This window comes from Prionailurus bengalensis, chromosome E1, assembly GCF_016509475.1.
Source record: "Prionailurus bengalensis isolate Pbe53 chromosome E1, Fcat_Pben_1.1_paternal_pri, whole genome shotgun sequence".
In the NCBI taxonomy this organism is placed as follows: Eukaryota; Metazoa; Chordata; class Mammalia; order Carnivora; family Felidae; genus Prionailurus; species Prionailurus bengalensis.
Window position 1 is genome coordinate 25,077,690 of NC_057347.1, and position 14,848 is coordinate 25,092,537.

Consider the following 14,848-nt stretch of genomic DNA (forward strand, 5'->3'; position numbering starts at 1 on the left):
TAAGCAGAAATATAAAAGAAAAAAACGTATGTTTTGGTATACATTTCAAGTAAAAAAATGTTTTCAATGTTTTATTTTTGAGAGAGAGAGCATGAGTGGGGGAGAGACAAGGAGGGGAAACAGAGGATCTGAAGCAGGCTCCAGGCTCTGTGCTGACAGCAGAGAGCCCAACGCAGGGTTCAAACCCACGAACCATGAGATCATGACCCAAGTTGACGTCAGACGGTTAACTGACCAAGCCACCCAGCATCCTGGTATATAGAAAATTTTTAATGCTAAAGTAAGTGTACTGATACAGAAAAAAGAGAAAATGTCATGTGACTGCCAAATTGCTATTCTAAAGGTCAAGTAGTTAGCAATGATCCCTGTCACAATGGAAACTACGCACAGGAAAATAGAACTGAAAACTAGTAAAAGATTACTGGAAAAAGAAATATGCTGGTTGATATGATAAAGTTTTGAGAGACTCTTACAGTCCATTATTGACTGAACACCTATTATGTGCCAGTCATTTTTCTAAGTGAAAGGGATGCAGTGGTAAATAAGACCCTAAGGAGATTCACTCTAGGGGGAAGGAGTACAGGATAGGCAGACAAACACACCAAAAAGTAAGACATTCATTTAAAAATAAATGCGGGGTGCCTGGGTGGCTCAGTCAGTTAAGCATCCAATTCTTGATTTCAGCTCAGGTCATGATCTCATGGTTCTGTGAGTTCGAGCCCCGCATAAGGCTATCTGCTTGGGATTCTTTCTCTCCCTCTCTCTGCCTGTCTCAAAAATAACAAATACACTTAAAAAAATATAAATGCTACGAATCTTATAAAAATAGGGTAACATTATCAGGAACTTCCTTTTTTTTTTAAAGATTTTATTTTTGGGGCACCTGGGTGGCTCAGTCAGTTACGTATCCAACTCTTGATTTCATCTCAGATCGTGATTCCAGGGTCATGGGATTGAGCCTACACTCAGCGTGGAGCCTGCTTGAGATTCTCTTTCAATCTTTCTCCACCCCACCACCTCTCTCCCCCACTCACTCTTGCTCTCTCTCAAATTAAATTTTTTTTTTTTTTTTTTTTTAAGAAATCTCTACATCTGGGTGCCTGGGTGGCTCAGTTGGTTGGGCATCTGATTTCAGCTCAGGTCATGATCTCGCAGTTCGTGAGTTCAAGCCCTGTATTGGGCTCTGAACTGACAGCAAGGAGCCTGCTTGGAATTCTCTCTCCTTTCATCTCTGCCCTTCCCCTGCTCACTCACTCACTCTCTCTCTCTCAAAATAAATAAAATAAACATTAAAAACAAAATAAGAAATCTCTACATCCAATGTGGGGCTCCAACTCACAACCCCAAGATCAAGAGTCATGCTCTACCGACTAAGCCAGCCAGGTGCCCCATGATCAGGAACTTCCTAAAGAAGGTTCTCAGGGTAGATATGGAAGAATTCTCTTGAGAAGCTAACATCTGAGTTGATACCTAAATGATGAAGAAGCAATCATGTGAAGGTCTGTGAGGAAGCATGTTTCAAACAGAAGGAATAACAACTTGCAAAAGCCCTAAGGGAAAAAAATGTGGCGTAATCAAAGAACAGACAGAAGACCAACATGTCTGAAGTATTATGAATAAAGGATTATGTAAAAAGAGACGAGAAACCAGGGGTGTCTGGATGGCTCAGTTGGTTAATTATCCAACTCTTGATCTCAGCTCAGGTCATGATCTTAGTTTGGAAGATCAAGCCCTTAGCTGGACTCTGTGCTGACAGCATGGAGGTTGCTTGGGATTCTCCCTTTCCCCTTCTCTTTGCCCTTCCCTCCCTCTCTCTCTCTCAAAATAAACAAACTTAAAAAAAGAGAGAGGGGGCACTTGAGTGGCTCAGTCAGTTGAGCGTCCAACTTCAGCTCAGGTCATGATCTCACATTCTATGGGTTTGAACCCCACATCGGGCTCTGGGCTGACAGACAGCTCAGAGCCTGGAGCCTGCTTCAGATTCTATATCTCCATCTTTCTCTGCCCCTTCCCTGCTCATGCTCTCTCTCTCGCACATTCTCTCTCAAAAATAAATAAAACATTAAAAAAAAATTTTTTTAAGAAGAGAGAGACATGAGAAAGCAGAGATAACAAAGATTTAATAGGGCCTTGCCAGGTCAGGGTAAGGAGTTTTGGCTTTAACAGTGAGATCTGGTTTATGCTCTAGAACAACGCTAATAGAATTTCCTGAAATATTCTATATCTGCTCTGCTCAATCTGGTAGCCACCAGCCACAAGTGTCTACTGAGTATCTGAAATGTGCCTAATGTGACTGAGGACCCAGTTTTTAACTTTAATTAATTTTATAAAGTTGTACATGGTTAATGACTATATACTGGACAGTGCAACTCTAGAAAGACTCCTCTGGCTACAGTGTGGAAGATGGATTATAATAAAGCCAAGAGTGAAAGGAAGACAACCAGGACAGAAGGTATTACAACAGTCCAAAAAAAACCCAAAAATGACCTTGAGAAAAAAGGATGCGTATTAGAGATACAGAGTTGGTAGTGATCCAAAGGGTTCAATGAGGAAAAGGTTAAACTCAAGCACAGGCTGTAAACTTACAGAAGGAAAAGAACAGTATTCACCTTTCATTTATACAATACTAGAAATTGCATTTCCAACAATATTCACTATATTCTCACTAAAAATAAATTTCTAGAAATTATTTAATAATTGGCATATGATGGGGTATCAAACTAAATATTTTAAGCCAGAAATGCACAGCTTGATATTTTCTCCACTTCCTGCTGGTTGTCTACTGAAACAAAAGGGCAAATTAAACATATGGAGACTCTTCAGGGTCTGTATGTCCATCTGGGCTGACACAGAACAGGATGAAGGATCCAAGAAACTTTTAGATCCAACTGAGGATCCAATTTTGCCTTAATATACTCAGTCTAATGAAAAGGCAGGTTCTCAAGGTTCTCCAAATGTGGTTCTACAATGTAAGTATAGTATTTTATTATCTTTTAAAAATATTTTATTTTTAAGAGCAGTTTTAGGTTCACAATAAAACTGAGAAGGTACAGATTTCTCATATACCTTCTTTCTCATAGCATGTTATTCTTTTTTAATGTTTTGTTTTTGAAAGAGGGCGCGCAAGCAGGGGAGGGGCAGAGAGAGAGGGACAGAAGATCCAAAGCGGGCTCTGCACTTGACAGTTGCAAGCCTGATGCAGGGCTCAAATTCATGAACTGTGAGATCACGACTTGAGCTGAAATCAGACACAACTGACTGAGCCACCTAGACGCCCCTCCCATAGTATGTTATTTTTATGAGAAAATACATTTGTATCTACCTGATCAACAGCTATTGTCAAAAGCAATTACTATTTAACTGGTTAAACTATTCACTGTTTGGAAGGAAAATATACAAGTTTAGAAGTCATTAGCTTATGAATATATTCATGTTAAGACTGAGCAAGATGGGGTGCCTAGGTGGTTCAGTTGAGTTCCAACTCTGGATTCTGGGTCACATGATCTCGTGGTTCATGAGTTTGAGCCCCATATGGGGTTCTCTGCATCAGCACAGCCCACTTCAGATCCTGTCTCCCTCTCTCTGTGCTCCTCCCCTGCTCGCACATGCACAGGCTCTCTCTCATTCTCTCTCTCAGAAATAAATAAACATTAAAAAAAATGTCAAATCAAATTTTGGGACAGAGAGAAAACTTACATAAAAAAACCCATAACTAAATGTTACATAGAAAAAACGAAAACAGTAAAAAAGAAGAGTTATTTCTAGCCTTGCCTGCCTTTCCTTTAAGTACATGTTAAAAAATGTATTTTTAAAGAAAATAGTTATTTATAAATAAAATACTAATCTTATTACACAATTCTAGAAATGTAAACGGGGTAAAAAAAAATAAACACCCAAGAAAAACATGTTTTTATTTTCCCAGCATCCAGTGCCTGGCACAGTTTTGGGTACACTGAGGCATTCAATAAATAATTGTTGAGTGAATGAACACACAAGCTCTACGACATAGCAAAAATATATATATATATAAAATAGGGACACCTAGGTGGCTCAGCTGGTTAAGCATTCAACTTCAGTTCAGCTCATGATCTCAGGGTTCATGAGTTTGAGCCCCACATTGAGCTCTCTGCTGTCAGCACAGAGCCTGCTTCAGATCCTTTGTCTCCCTCTCTCTCTGCCTCTCCCCACTCTCATGCTCTCTCTCTCCCAAAAATACATACATACATACATATATACATACATACATACATACATAAAATATACAGTCTGGTTCATAATATTCAAATCTAAACTAAGATGCCCATAGCAAGTTAACTATATTTTGGTGATCAGAGATAGGAGGCCAGACTAATGAAACTATGACAAACAAATATAACCTCTGAGGTTTGTCCAATTGTTAGGAGTATACTTATACAAGCTAAAACTATAAAAGCCACTAAGGACCATTACAGTAGGATTTGTTCCAACTTACCTCACACAACATTCTACTGCACGAAACCAATGAAGCATCTCATCATGTAGAGTACACAACTGAAGGCAGGACAGAAAAACTTTCTCAGCATCACTGTACCATCCTGCATCTGAAAGAAAGCCACCTAAAGGGCAAGAAAACCAGTAACTTTAAATAATTAAAAAAAAATTTTTTTTTTCAACGTTTTTTATTTATTTTTGGGACAGAGAGAGACAGAGCATGAACGGGGGAGGGGCAGAGAGAGAGGGAGACACAGAATCAGAAACAGGCTCCAGGCTCTGAGCCATCAGCCCAGAGCCCGACGCGGGGCTCGAACTCACGGACCGCGAGATCATGACCTGGCTGAAGTCGGACGCTTAACCGACTGCGCCACCCAGGCGCCCCTTAAATAATTTTAAATAATTTAATAAGTAATTTTTAAAATAATTTAATAAATCACTTGAAAGCTAAAATGACACGCTTAAAATTAGTATTATCTAAAATGAAAACACCCGTAATATTAAAGTCCTGTGTTTAGCCCAAAACAAAGCTACTGTGAAACAAAAAACAAAACAAAAACTTTCAAACTAGGGGGATTAGATCAAAGTTGAGACCTTGAATAAGGAGTCAAGAGTTTTAACCCTCTAAAAATACTCTATACTCTAAGAATTGACATTTTCCAGTTAATTAGCCATATATTTCAATAATCCTAACATTTTCAGTCTCTCTATACCCAATCTCAAAGAACATCTCAATAAAGCTATTATTAAGAAAATTGTCTCCATTGTCTCCAAATTGCGGTAATTTTAGGATCAAGACCAATAACTTAACTATGAGTGTGTTAGAACTTGATTCTACCTGCAAGATATTTCTTCAGTCTGGCTCATTATAACAACCAGACATTGGTATAAATGTTTGTGGAGCTGACAGAGGACGTCAATGAACACTAAAAACTTTCTGCCTTTCACTTTGGTTGATACTGAAGTTGTTCTACAGATTTTTACATAATCATCTAGGACCAAAGGATGTCAACCTTAACATTCATCAAGATCACAGATACTCTTTTGCTAGAGACATTTTTGGGGGACAATTCTTGGTTGCAGTTTTATTCCATGGGACTATCAGAGGATAAATTTCTTTTCAGGAAAAATGTTCTGAAGTTCTTCCAGCAAACTCTCTATGACCACTACAAAGAATTATTCTAAGATTGAAGGAAATGATCATGAAAATTTGTTAGCAAAGAAAGTGTATGTGCATGTGTAAGAGAGCTAAAACAGGCATGTGCACACATTAATGTAAGGAGTTAAAAATGAAAGGTAGTCTGTGTTGATGGAACAGTCCTGTATCTTGATGGTAATGACAGTTATATGAATCTTTACATAGAATCAACTGCATAGAAACATACACACACGTGAGGACATGTAAAAATTGTTGAAAATGCAATAAGGTCTGTAGTCTACTTAACAGTACTGAACTTGGGGGCACCTGGGTGGTTCAGTTGGTTAAGTGTCCGTCTTTGGCTCAGGTCATGATCTTACGGTTCATGAGTCCGAGCCCATCAAGCTCTGTGCTCACAGCTCAGAGCCTGGAGCTTGCTTCAGATTCTGTGTCTCCCTCTCTCTGCCCCCCTGCCCCCCACATATCTCTCTCTCTTTCTCTCTCTCTCTCTCAAAAATAGACATTAAAAAAATTTTTTTTAAATAGTGTTAAAGTCATGTCAATTCTTGGTTTTGATATTGTCTGTGAATCTATAATTATTTCAAAAAAAATTTTTTAAAGAAAGTAAAAAGAAGGGTAAGTAACAACTTTAATAAGTAGTTGCCTGAAACATACTTATCTATGTAGATTTGTAAAAAATATATAAAATGTTATGCAGGGGTGCTTGGGTGGCTCAGTCGTTTAACCGTCTGACTCTTGATTTCAGCTCAGGTTATGATCTCATGGTTCATGGGTTCGAGCCTCATGTCAGGCTCAGTGCAGACAGAACAGAGCCTGCTTGGGATTCTCGATCTCCATCTCTTTCTGTCCCTCCCCCATTCACGCTCTCTGTGTCTTTAAAACAAACATTTAAAAAAATTTCTTTTTAATGTTTATTGCTTATTATTTATTTCTGAGAGAGAGAAACAGAGCACGAGTGGGGGACAGACAGAGAAGGAGACACAGAATCCAAAGCAGGCTCCAGGCTCCAAATTGCCAGAACCAATGCAGGGCTCCAACTCATGAACGCAAGATCATGACTTAAGCCAAAGTTGGCTGCTTAACTGACTGAGCCACCAGGCACCCCCAAATAAACATTTTTTTTAATGTTACACAAAATTTAAACAGTATTTTTCTCTGTATATAACAAACAAAACCTTCTCAGACTCCTTCCCCATATGTTTTCAGTATTCTTGTAACATCCCATCAGGAAATACAGGATTACCCTCATTTTAGAGACTGAAAAACTGAGGCCTTAAAAGGATTAAGTCTCATGCCACAGCATATGGTAAGCTGGTGAAAGAGGCTGGAGGCAGCAGGACATGTTAGCAAAACATGTGATAAGGAATTTATAGATGCAGGATTCTAAACTTTTAGTACACTACCAGCTATGTGACTTGAGCAAGTTCTTAACTTTTCTGAATCTTTCATTTGTAAAGTGCCATTAATACCATCACACCACTGGAATGTTATGAGGATTTGGAAAATATAACATTTAAATGCCTACTTTAGTGTTTGGCACAAAGTTAATATTCAATAAATCACACCTAATTTTTCTGATGTTTTTCTCAACTTCCTTATGTAGACTTTGGGAATGTTCTGGTGTAATCCTTTATCATTAGGTTTAATGAGTCATGTCCTACAATAAAACACTCCTCTATTTTACTATTACTTACCTAAAACAAAGCCAACCTGAATGGCTTTTTCTTTTACTGCAGCATCAGATTCTGCTATGTAAGAGCACCGCCTACTGAATGAGTAGGCCAAGACTGAAGCAACTTTCACACCATGATCCATCAAAGCCTGGAAACAATGATGAAGCAAATGTCTGAAAGAGAAGAAAAGATTATTTTATAAAGATAACATATTTTACAGTTTTAGAAAGTGCTAGCTTGATTTTTATTTTTTTTTTAAGTTTATTTATTTATTTTGAGGGAGAAAGAAAGAGAACACATGTGCATGGGTGTGCACAGGTGTGTGCAAGCAAGCAGGCAAGGGGCAGAGAAAGAGGGAGAGAGAGAATCCCAAGCAGGATCCACGCTGGAAATGAAGGGCTTGAACTCGCGAACTGTGTGATCATGACCTAAGCCCAAATCAAGAGTTGGACACTTAACTGACTGAGCACCCTGGCGTCCACTAGCTTTCTTTTTAAAAAATAACACTACCATTATTTTCCAACATGGAATAAGATACAAAAAACTTTCTGCCTTATGAATTATGAGGCCATAATAATCCATAATTTAGCCTAATATTTTTATTCAGTAGATCACTGTGTGTTCCTGTATGTGTAAACAAATGTCAATAAAAAAGAATAAAACTAATTTTTCTTTTTTAAAAATTATTTGAGAAAGAGAGAGAGAGAGAGAGAGAGAGAGAACACGAGCAGGGGAGAGGGGCAGAGGGAGAGAGACAGAATCCTAAGTAGGCTCCACACAGTGTGGAGCCTGACGTGGAGCTCAATCCCACAACCCTGGGATCCTGACCTGTGCCAAAATCAAGAGTCCCTGAGCCGAAATCAAGAGTCAGATGATCAACCAACTGAGCCACCCAGGCGCCCCTAAAACTAACTTTTAAAAACCAAATGATCTTATAATTCAATAATAACCCAATTTAAAAATGGGAAATGGATTTGAATAGAGATTTCTCCAAAGAAAGTATACAAATGACCAATAAGTACAAGAAAAGATGCTCAACATCATTAGTCATTAGGGACATGCAAACCCAAATCACAATGAGATACCACTTCACACCTGCTAGGATGTAATCATTATTCTAAAAAAGTGATGACAAAAATATGTAAAAATTGGAACTCTCATACATTGATGGTAGGAACATAAAATGATACAGCCACTATGGAAAACAGTTTAGAGTTTACTAAAAAAATTAAACTGAGTTATCATATGTATACACCCTTAGTTATATACACAATTGAAAACATATGCCTACACAAAATCTTGTCCATAAACGTTCACAGCAGTATTATCATAATAGCCAAACAGCCAAAATGTTCACCAACAGATGACTAGATAAATAAAACACAGTATATTCATACAATGGAAAATTACTCAGCCACAAAAGGAAAGAAGTACTAATACAAGCAACACCATGAATAAACCTTCCAAACATTGTAAGTAAAAGAAGCCAGTCACAAAAGACCATATGATTCTCTTTTCTAGAACAGGTAAATCTAGAGACAGAAAATTGATTAATGGTAGGCTGGGGGTAAGAGGAAATAGGAAGTGATTGTTAATGGGTACAGGGTTTCTTTATGGGGTGATGAAAATGTTCTAGAATTAGATGGTGGTGATGGTTGCAAAACCTTGTGAATATACTAAAGACACTGAATTAATTATATAATTTAAAATGGTGAATGTGGTGGTATGTGAATTATATCTTAATAAAAAATTTTTAAATGACAAAATTGTAAATACCAGAATCACTGCTTTGGATAAAGGGGAAAAAAGTCAAACTACATGCTTTTAGTTTCACAAATACATTAAACACTTACCAAGGGATTTTGACTTGGTGAAAGATAACCTGAGAGATGAAAGAGAGGTATTCCACTAAATCTTTACAATGGCTATGTTTAGAATTGTATAGAGAAATTTAAATTCCAGAAAGGTAACCTTTTCTTAAAGAATGCTTTTTTAAAAGTTTTGCTATAGACTTCTTTCACCAAAATGAAGTTCTCATTTATTTATTTTACAGATTAATTTTAATTATTCAACTAACCAAAGAGTTTCTCTACAGTACACAGGCCACATTTCAAAGTTACCTCTAACAGCGAAATTATATTATTTACCTATTATTTTCCTCTCTCAAATACAAAATCCATGAGGAAGAGATGTTGTAGAACTTATTCACAGCATCTTGAACAGTACCTGATTCATACTAGGCATTGAACAAGTATATACTTAGTTAATTTGTTGAACAAATAAAACAACTTGGCAATATTCATATTAGAAATTAGCAGTATTTTGTAAAACTATATTCCTATTTTCCTAGAAGTGTGGGTTAGGAAAAAGAAATAGCATTTAAAGCAAATTTCAGGAAGAATGCTAAAGAGAACAGCAAGTATATAATCAAAGGCTGTGTCGTCTATACTTGTATGTGGCTCCACCACATGTAACAGTCAAAATGGGGAAGATGAATTCAGTCTCCTTTTCTTGAACACAAAAGCAAGGTGGTAATGATGGTTTCATAACAATGGGTAGGTAGGTACTTAATGTCACTGAATTGTACACTTAAAAAGTTACAATGATAAAATTTAGGTTATGTATAGTTCACTACAATTTTTAAAAAGTGTATTTACCTTTTATCCAAAGCTCTCAATACTTTAGCAAAAACTTCCAATTCACAAAATTCACTGCCCAGTTGACATAAGCGTCCCTGTTGGTAAAGCTGAAATGAAAAATAAAAAAGGTAATTAAAAATTTTTAATTTAATTTTTATTTTACTTTAATTATACTTCTAGATATAATTTGATGGACTTAATATTTAATGAATTTAATGGGTACTACCCAAAGTCAGTATGATTACACAGCAATAGTAAATTAACAAATTTTTATAATTCATACAAGACATTTTAATAGTTGTATATAAAGTTAAAAATTAACATTTAAAATTAATTTAATTTAAAAATTAGTATCTGGTACATGTTGAATTCTACAAAGTGCTATACACTTATTAAATAAACATAAAAAGTTATGTTCAAGAAACTTTTAAAATTAACAGATCATGTCTAAAGTAATCCAGGATGGGGGGGGGGGCGGGCGGTGCCTGGCTGGCTCAGTCAGGAGAGTGTGCAACTTTTGATCTCAGGGTTGTGAGTTCAGGCCCCACATTGGGTAAAGAGACTGCTTAAAAATAAAATCTTAAATAAATAAAGTAATCCAGGATGAAAAATAAATAAATTAAAATAATCCAAGATGGCAGGATTTCTAATCATGTCACAATCCCTTACTCATTTTGCCTGACTTTTTAGAACTTCTTTTAAAAGTAACATTTTGGGGCGCCTGGGTGGCGCAGTCGGTTGAGCGTCCAACTTCAGCCAGGTCACGATCCCACAGTCCAAGAGTTCGAGCCCCGCGTCGGGCTCTGGGCTGATGGCTCAGAGCCTGGAGCCTGTTTCCGATTCTGTGTCTCCCTCTCTCTCTGCCCCTCCCCCGTTCATGCTCTGTCTCTCTCTGTCCCAAAAATAAATAAACGTTGAAAAAAAAATTAAAAAAAAAAGTAACATTTTAACAAATGTGTTCACTGTTTATCACAAATAATATATGCACATGGTTAAAAAGAGACAAATAATACTGTCCCTCCTTCTCCCACTCCAGCTTCACCAAATGCTTTGAATTTTTATATGCTATATAAATATAGTGCCTTAGAAGGCTGGAATTTTATCTTATTCACTTTATATTACACTTAACTCTTAGCTCAGTTTACAGAAGAGGGGTTTCAAAAAGACAAGATCTAGAGTTCATGTGCCAAAATGGGCCAGTTAACTTTGTGCTGGGAAAATATACTACAAACTCAATCAACTAGTTCTTGGGCATAAATCACTAGTCACAATGGAAGCCAGGTCAAATTACATAAGTATATTAATGCAAATCAATAAGGACTGCTGTGAAAAATCCGTAACAATTACCGAAGAGAAGAGATAAGGGGCTACCACATGCCCAGGAAGGGGAAGCAAAATGTTATCTTCACATAAAATGGCTGGATACTCATTAACAGTAAACTTTCGTAAGGAAAGATTTGCTAATTTTAGAGATGATTATGTTTTCTGCTATAGTAAGAGCTTCTGGGAATGTAAACAGTAAAATTCACTATTATTAATCACTGTCATATTTACTTTGACTATTAACCAACAGAGAATAACTCAGAAAATAAAGTTGAGAATGTATGACCTAATCTGTATTTGGAAGCTTAACAATGTGATAAGTTTTTATCTAGGGCAGAAAAGTAAATCTACTTATCAAAATAAATATATACACACACTCCCAAAATGGTATAATACAAAAAAACCTCACTTCTTACCAAAATAACTTATCATTAGCAAACTTAAGGCTTAGAATTTCTTTAAGATAGGAGAAATGAAAACAAGTTATACAACCTTTTTGCCTGTACTCACCAAAGACAATTAAGTTTTGTATACATTACAACTCATCGTATGCCTTTAATGACTGAAAACTGGTACATCTTACTAAATGGGATTTGAAATTAAAATTCTGAAAAGTTGCTTCCTTAGTTACAATGTAAACATGCCCTTATTAACACAAGCCCCTCCCCCTTTTACTCTGTTCAATTTTTCTAGCTAAAAATGGGTTCACATTTAAATTCTGGGAAGAGGGTAATGACTTAATTGTTTCCAATTATCCTTACCAGGTTTATCCAAAAATGCAAACTTAGACATTCTGTGAATGGGATTTATGGATACTGATCCAGAATAAAAATAGCATTTAATTCTTAAAAAGATCTAATATGTGCCAGGCATTGTTCTAAGTGCTTTACATAAGTTACTCACTCTATACTTTCACAGATAAGGAAATTGAGGCATATAAAATTAAATAACCTGCTCAAAATCATACAACTAAAAAGGGGTAAAGCACAAATCCGGCCCCTGGCAGTCTGTCTTTACATCCATGTTCTTAATAATGTACACTACACTGCCTCTTAAAGATAATCTATCAGGAAGGAAGAGTATATATAAAAAGAGTAATTTTTAGCTTGGTTGGGGGGAGTCGGATGGGCTAAATGGGTAAAGGGCATTAAGGAATCTACTACTGAAATCATTGTTGCACTGTATGCTAACTTGGATGTAAATTAAAAATAAATAAATAAATAAAAAGGGTAATTTTTAACCTTTTTATAGAAGACTTAAAGATTTATTCTTTCATAGATTCATACAGCTTATAGAGTAGAGCTTGGAGGAAACTGAGGCTCCAGATTCCTTGGTAAGAACTCTGATTAGATTTTTAAAAATCTGACTTATTTAGGGGGTGCCTGGGGGCTCAGTTGGTTAAGGTAAAGATTTTACAGTTCGTGAGTTCGAGCCCCACAATGGGCTCTGTGCTGACAGCTCAGAGTCTGGAGCCTGCTTCAGATTCTGTGTCTCCCTCTCTCTCTGCCCCTCCCCCATTCATGCTCTGTCTCTGTCTCAAAAATAAAAAAAAAAAATTAAAAAATGTTTAAAAAAATTATTTATTTATTTATTTATCTTACTTACTTCAGTTCATTGTTAAGTGTTTCATATTATATTCTGTACCCAATGAATAACAAGGCTATTAAAAGACTCTATCAACTTTTGGTTCTTTAAGGGAAAATAGTTTATTTTTAGAAGTAGGTAAATTACCTCCCAAGAGATATAAAACCAGACAATACAACTAAAACAATACTGGAAAGGTATGAAGACAAACCAATCAATGGAACAAAATGCAAACTTCAAAAGTAGACCACAGTATGTGTAAAAAATCAACATGATGAAGAAAAAAATTTTTGATCACTGAAGAAGGAGCTAACAAAGAGTGCACAAAAATGGGGAAAGGAGGAGCGCCTGGATGGCTCAGTGGGTTGGGCATCTGACTCTAGATCAGGTCATGATCTCAAGTTCCAGGTATAGGCCCCATGTGGAGCCTGCTCAAGATTCTCTCTCTCCACCCTTCCTGTGGGTGCATGCATGTACTCTCTTTCTCTTTCTCAAAACTTAAAAAAAAAGGGGGGGGGCACCTGGGTGACTCAGTAGGTTAAGCATCAATCAGACTTTGACTCAGGTCATGATCTCACGATTAGTGAGATCCCTTTGTCCCCCGTCTGCCCCTCCCCTGGCTCGTGTGCATGCTGTCACTCAAAAATAAATAAACATTTAAAAAAAGAAAAAAATGGGAAAGCAAAGTTAGATGTCTCCTAATAAAATATAGTAAAAATAAATTCCAGACTTAAATGACAGCAATACTAAAAGCTACTTGGTAAACACTGCCTTTTGAAACATATCACAGGCAAAAATCATAGAGATAAGTGATTACATAAAACCCTAAAATGCCCAAGAATATAAAATATTATAAATAAAAAATGTAAATACAATGAAACCGAGTAAAATATTAGTAACACACATATATAAGAATTAACACCTTGAAGATACAAAGGGATGGAATTCCTGGTGATGTTTTAGAACAGACTAAAGTAAAAATCTTATAACATACTGAAGGAAAAACTACTGCAAGGGCAATGCAAGCCATCCCCAAACCCAGAAAACTCTTTGGGAGATAAAGATGGGGATGAAAGTCTTCCTTAACCAGAGGATTTTTAATTGGTTGCTTTCCCAGCCAACTCAAAATCACCACAGGCTAAGACTGAACAGCTTAGTTTTGACATCAGATTAGCATACAAAATAATCTTGGCTAATTCCCAACAACAGAAACTTGGAAAGGTTTAGAAAAAAATGTAAAAGAAAGTGAATTCAAACTATGGTCTAAGAACATACAGACACAATCTATGAAACTCATGTAACTCATGTTTGAAACTGTTATCCCCTCTTGAAGAGTCAGTAAAGAGCAAAAATCTTCAGAAATGAAAAGCAGTTGTTATCAAAGAAAAATTACCATGACACGTAAAAATGAACAAATTTTAGAAAAGTTTGAGCAATATAAGCCCTCTTTTGTTTTTAAATTGTTTATCTACCATTACATATGTGTATGTTTTTTCAAAAGCTGGACAATATTCAATAAACTGCACACCTGTGAGACAGGATTTATATTTCAAATCGTTCACTTGGATTACTGAAAAGGTTAGGGAGAACTGGCTTCTCCATTACCACTCTTGTCCTCTTCTAATCAATCCCACACAGCAGCCAGAATGATCTTTTAAAAATGTAAATTATTTCATGGCATTCCTTGTTTAAAACTTTTCAATGGCAGCCTCAGTGTGAACATAATTCAAAATTTTTAATATGGGCTACAAGTCTCTAAAAGTTATCTGACTCCTGCCTATTTTTCAAACCTCATTTTTTACCATTCTTTCTCCCTGTCTCCTATATTCCTGCCACATTAGCTTTCTTTTAGCTCTCTCTCACCTCGTGAGTTTTGCACACATATGCTACTGCCTCCACATGAAGCACTAGTACCGTGATTCTTTGCCGCGTTAATCTATAACTCTTCCTAATGGTCTCCACTAATTTGTCACCTTCTCATAGAGACCTGCCCTTTACTC

The 14,848-nt window shown here is 36.5% G+C and overlaps 1 protein-coding gene across 1 annotated transcript in view; it reads right to left on the reverse strand.

Moving 5' to 3' along the window:
• APPBP2 (amyloid beta precursor protein binding protein 2) overlaps positions 1-14,848 on the reverse strand; it is a 52,769-nt gene that overhangs the window by 21,202 nt on the left and 16,719 nt on the right. The window contains exons 2-4 of the mRNA XM_043583861.1: positions 9,960-10,048; positions 7,324-7,475; positions 4,472-4,595 (exon numbers count right to left, since the gene is read on the reverse strand). Coding sequence (XP_043439796.1) covers positions 4,472-4,595; positions 7,324-7,475; positions 9,960-10,048 — 365 coding nt within the window. The remainder of the gene's footprint in view (positions 1-4,471; positions 4,596-7,323; positions 7,476-9,959; positions 10,049-14,848) is intronic.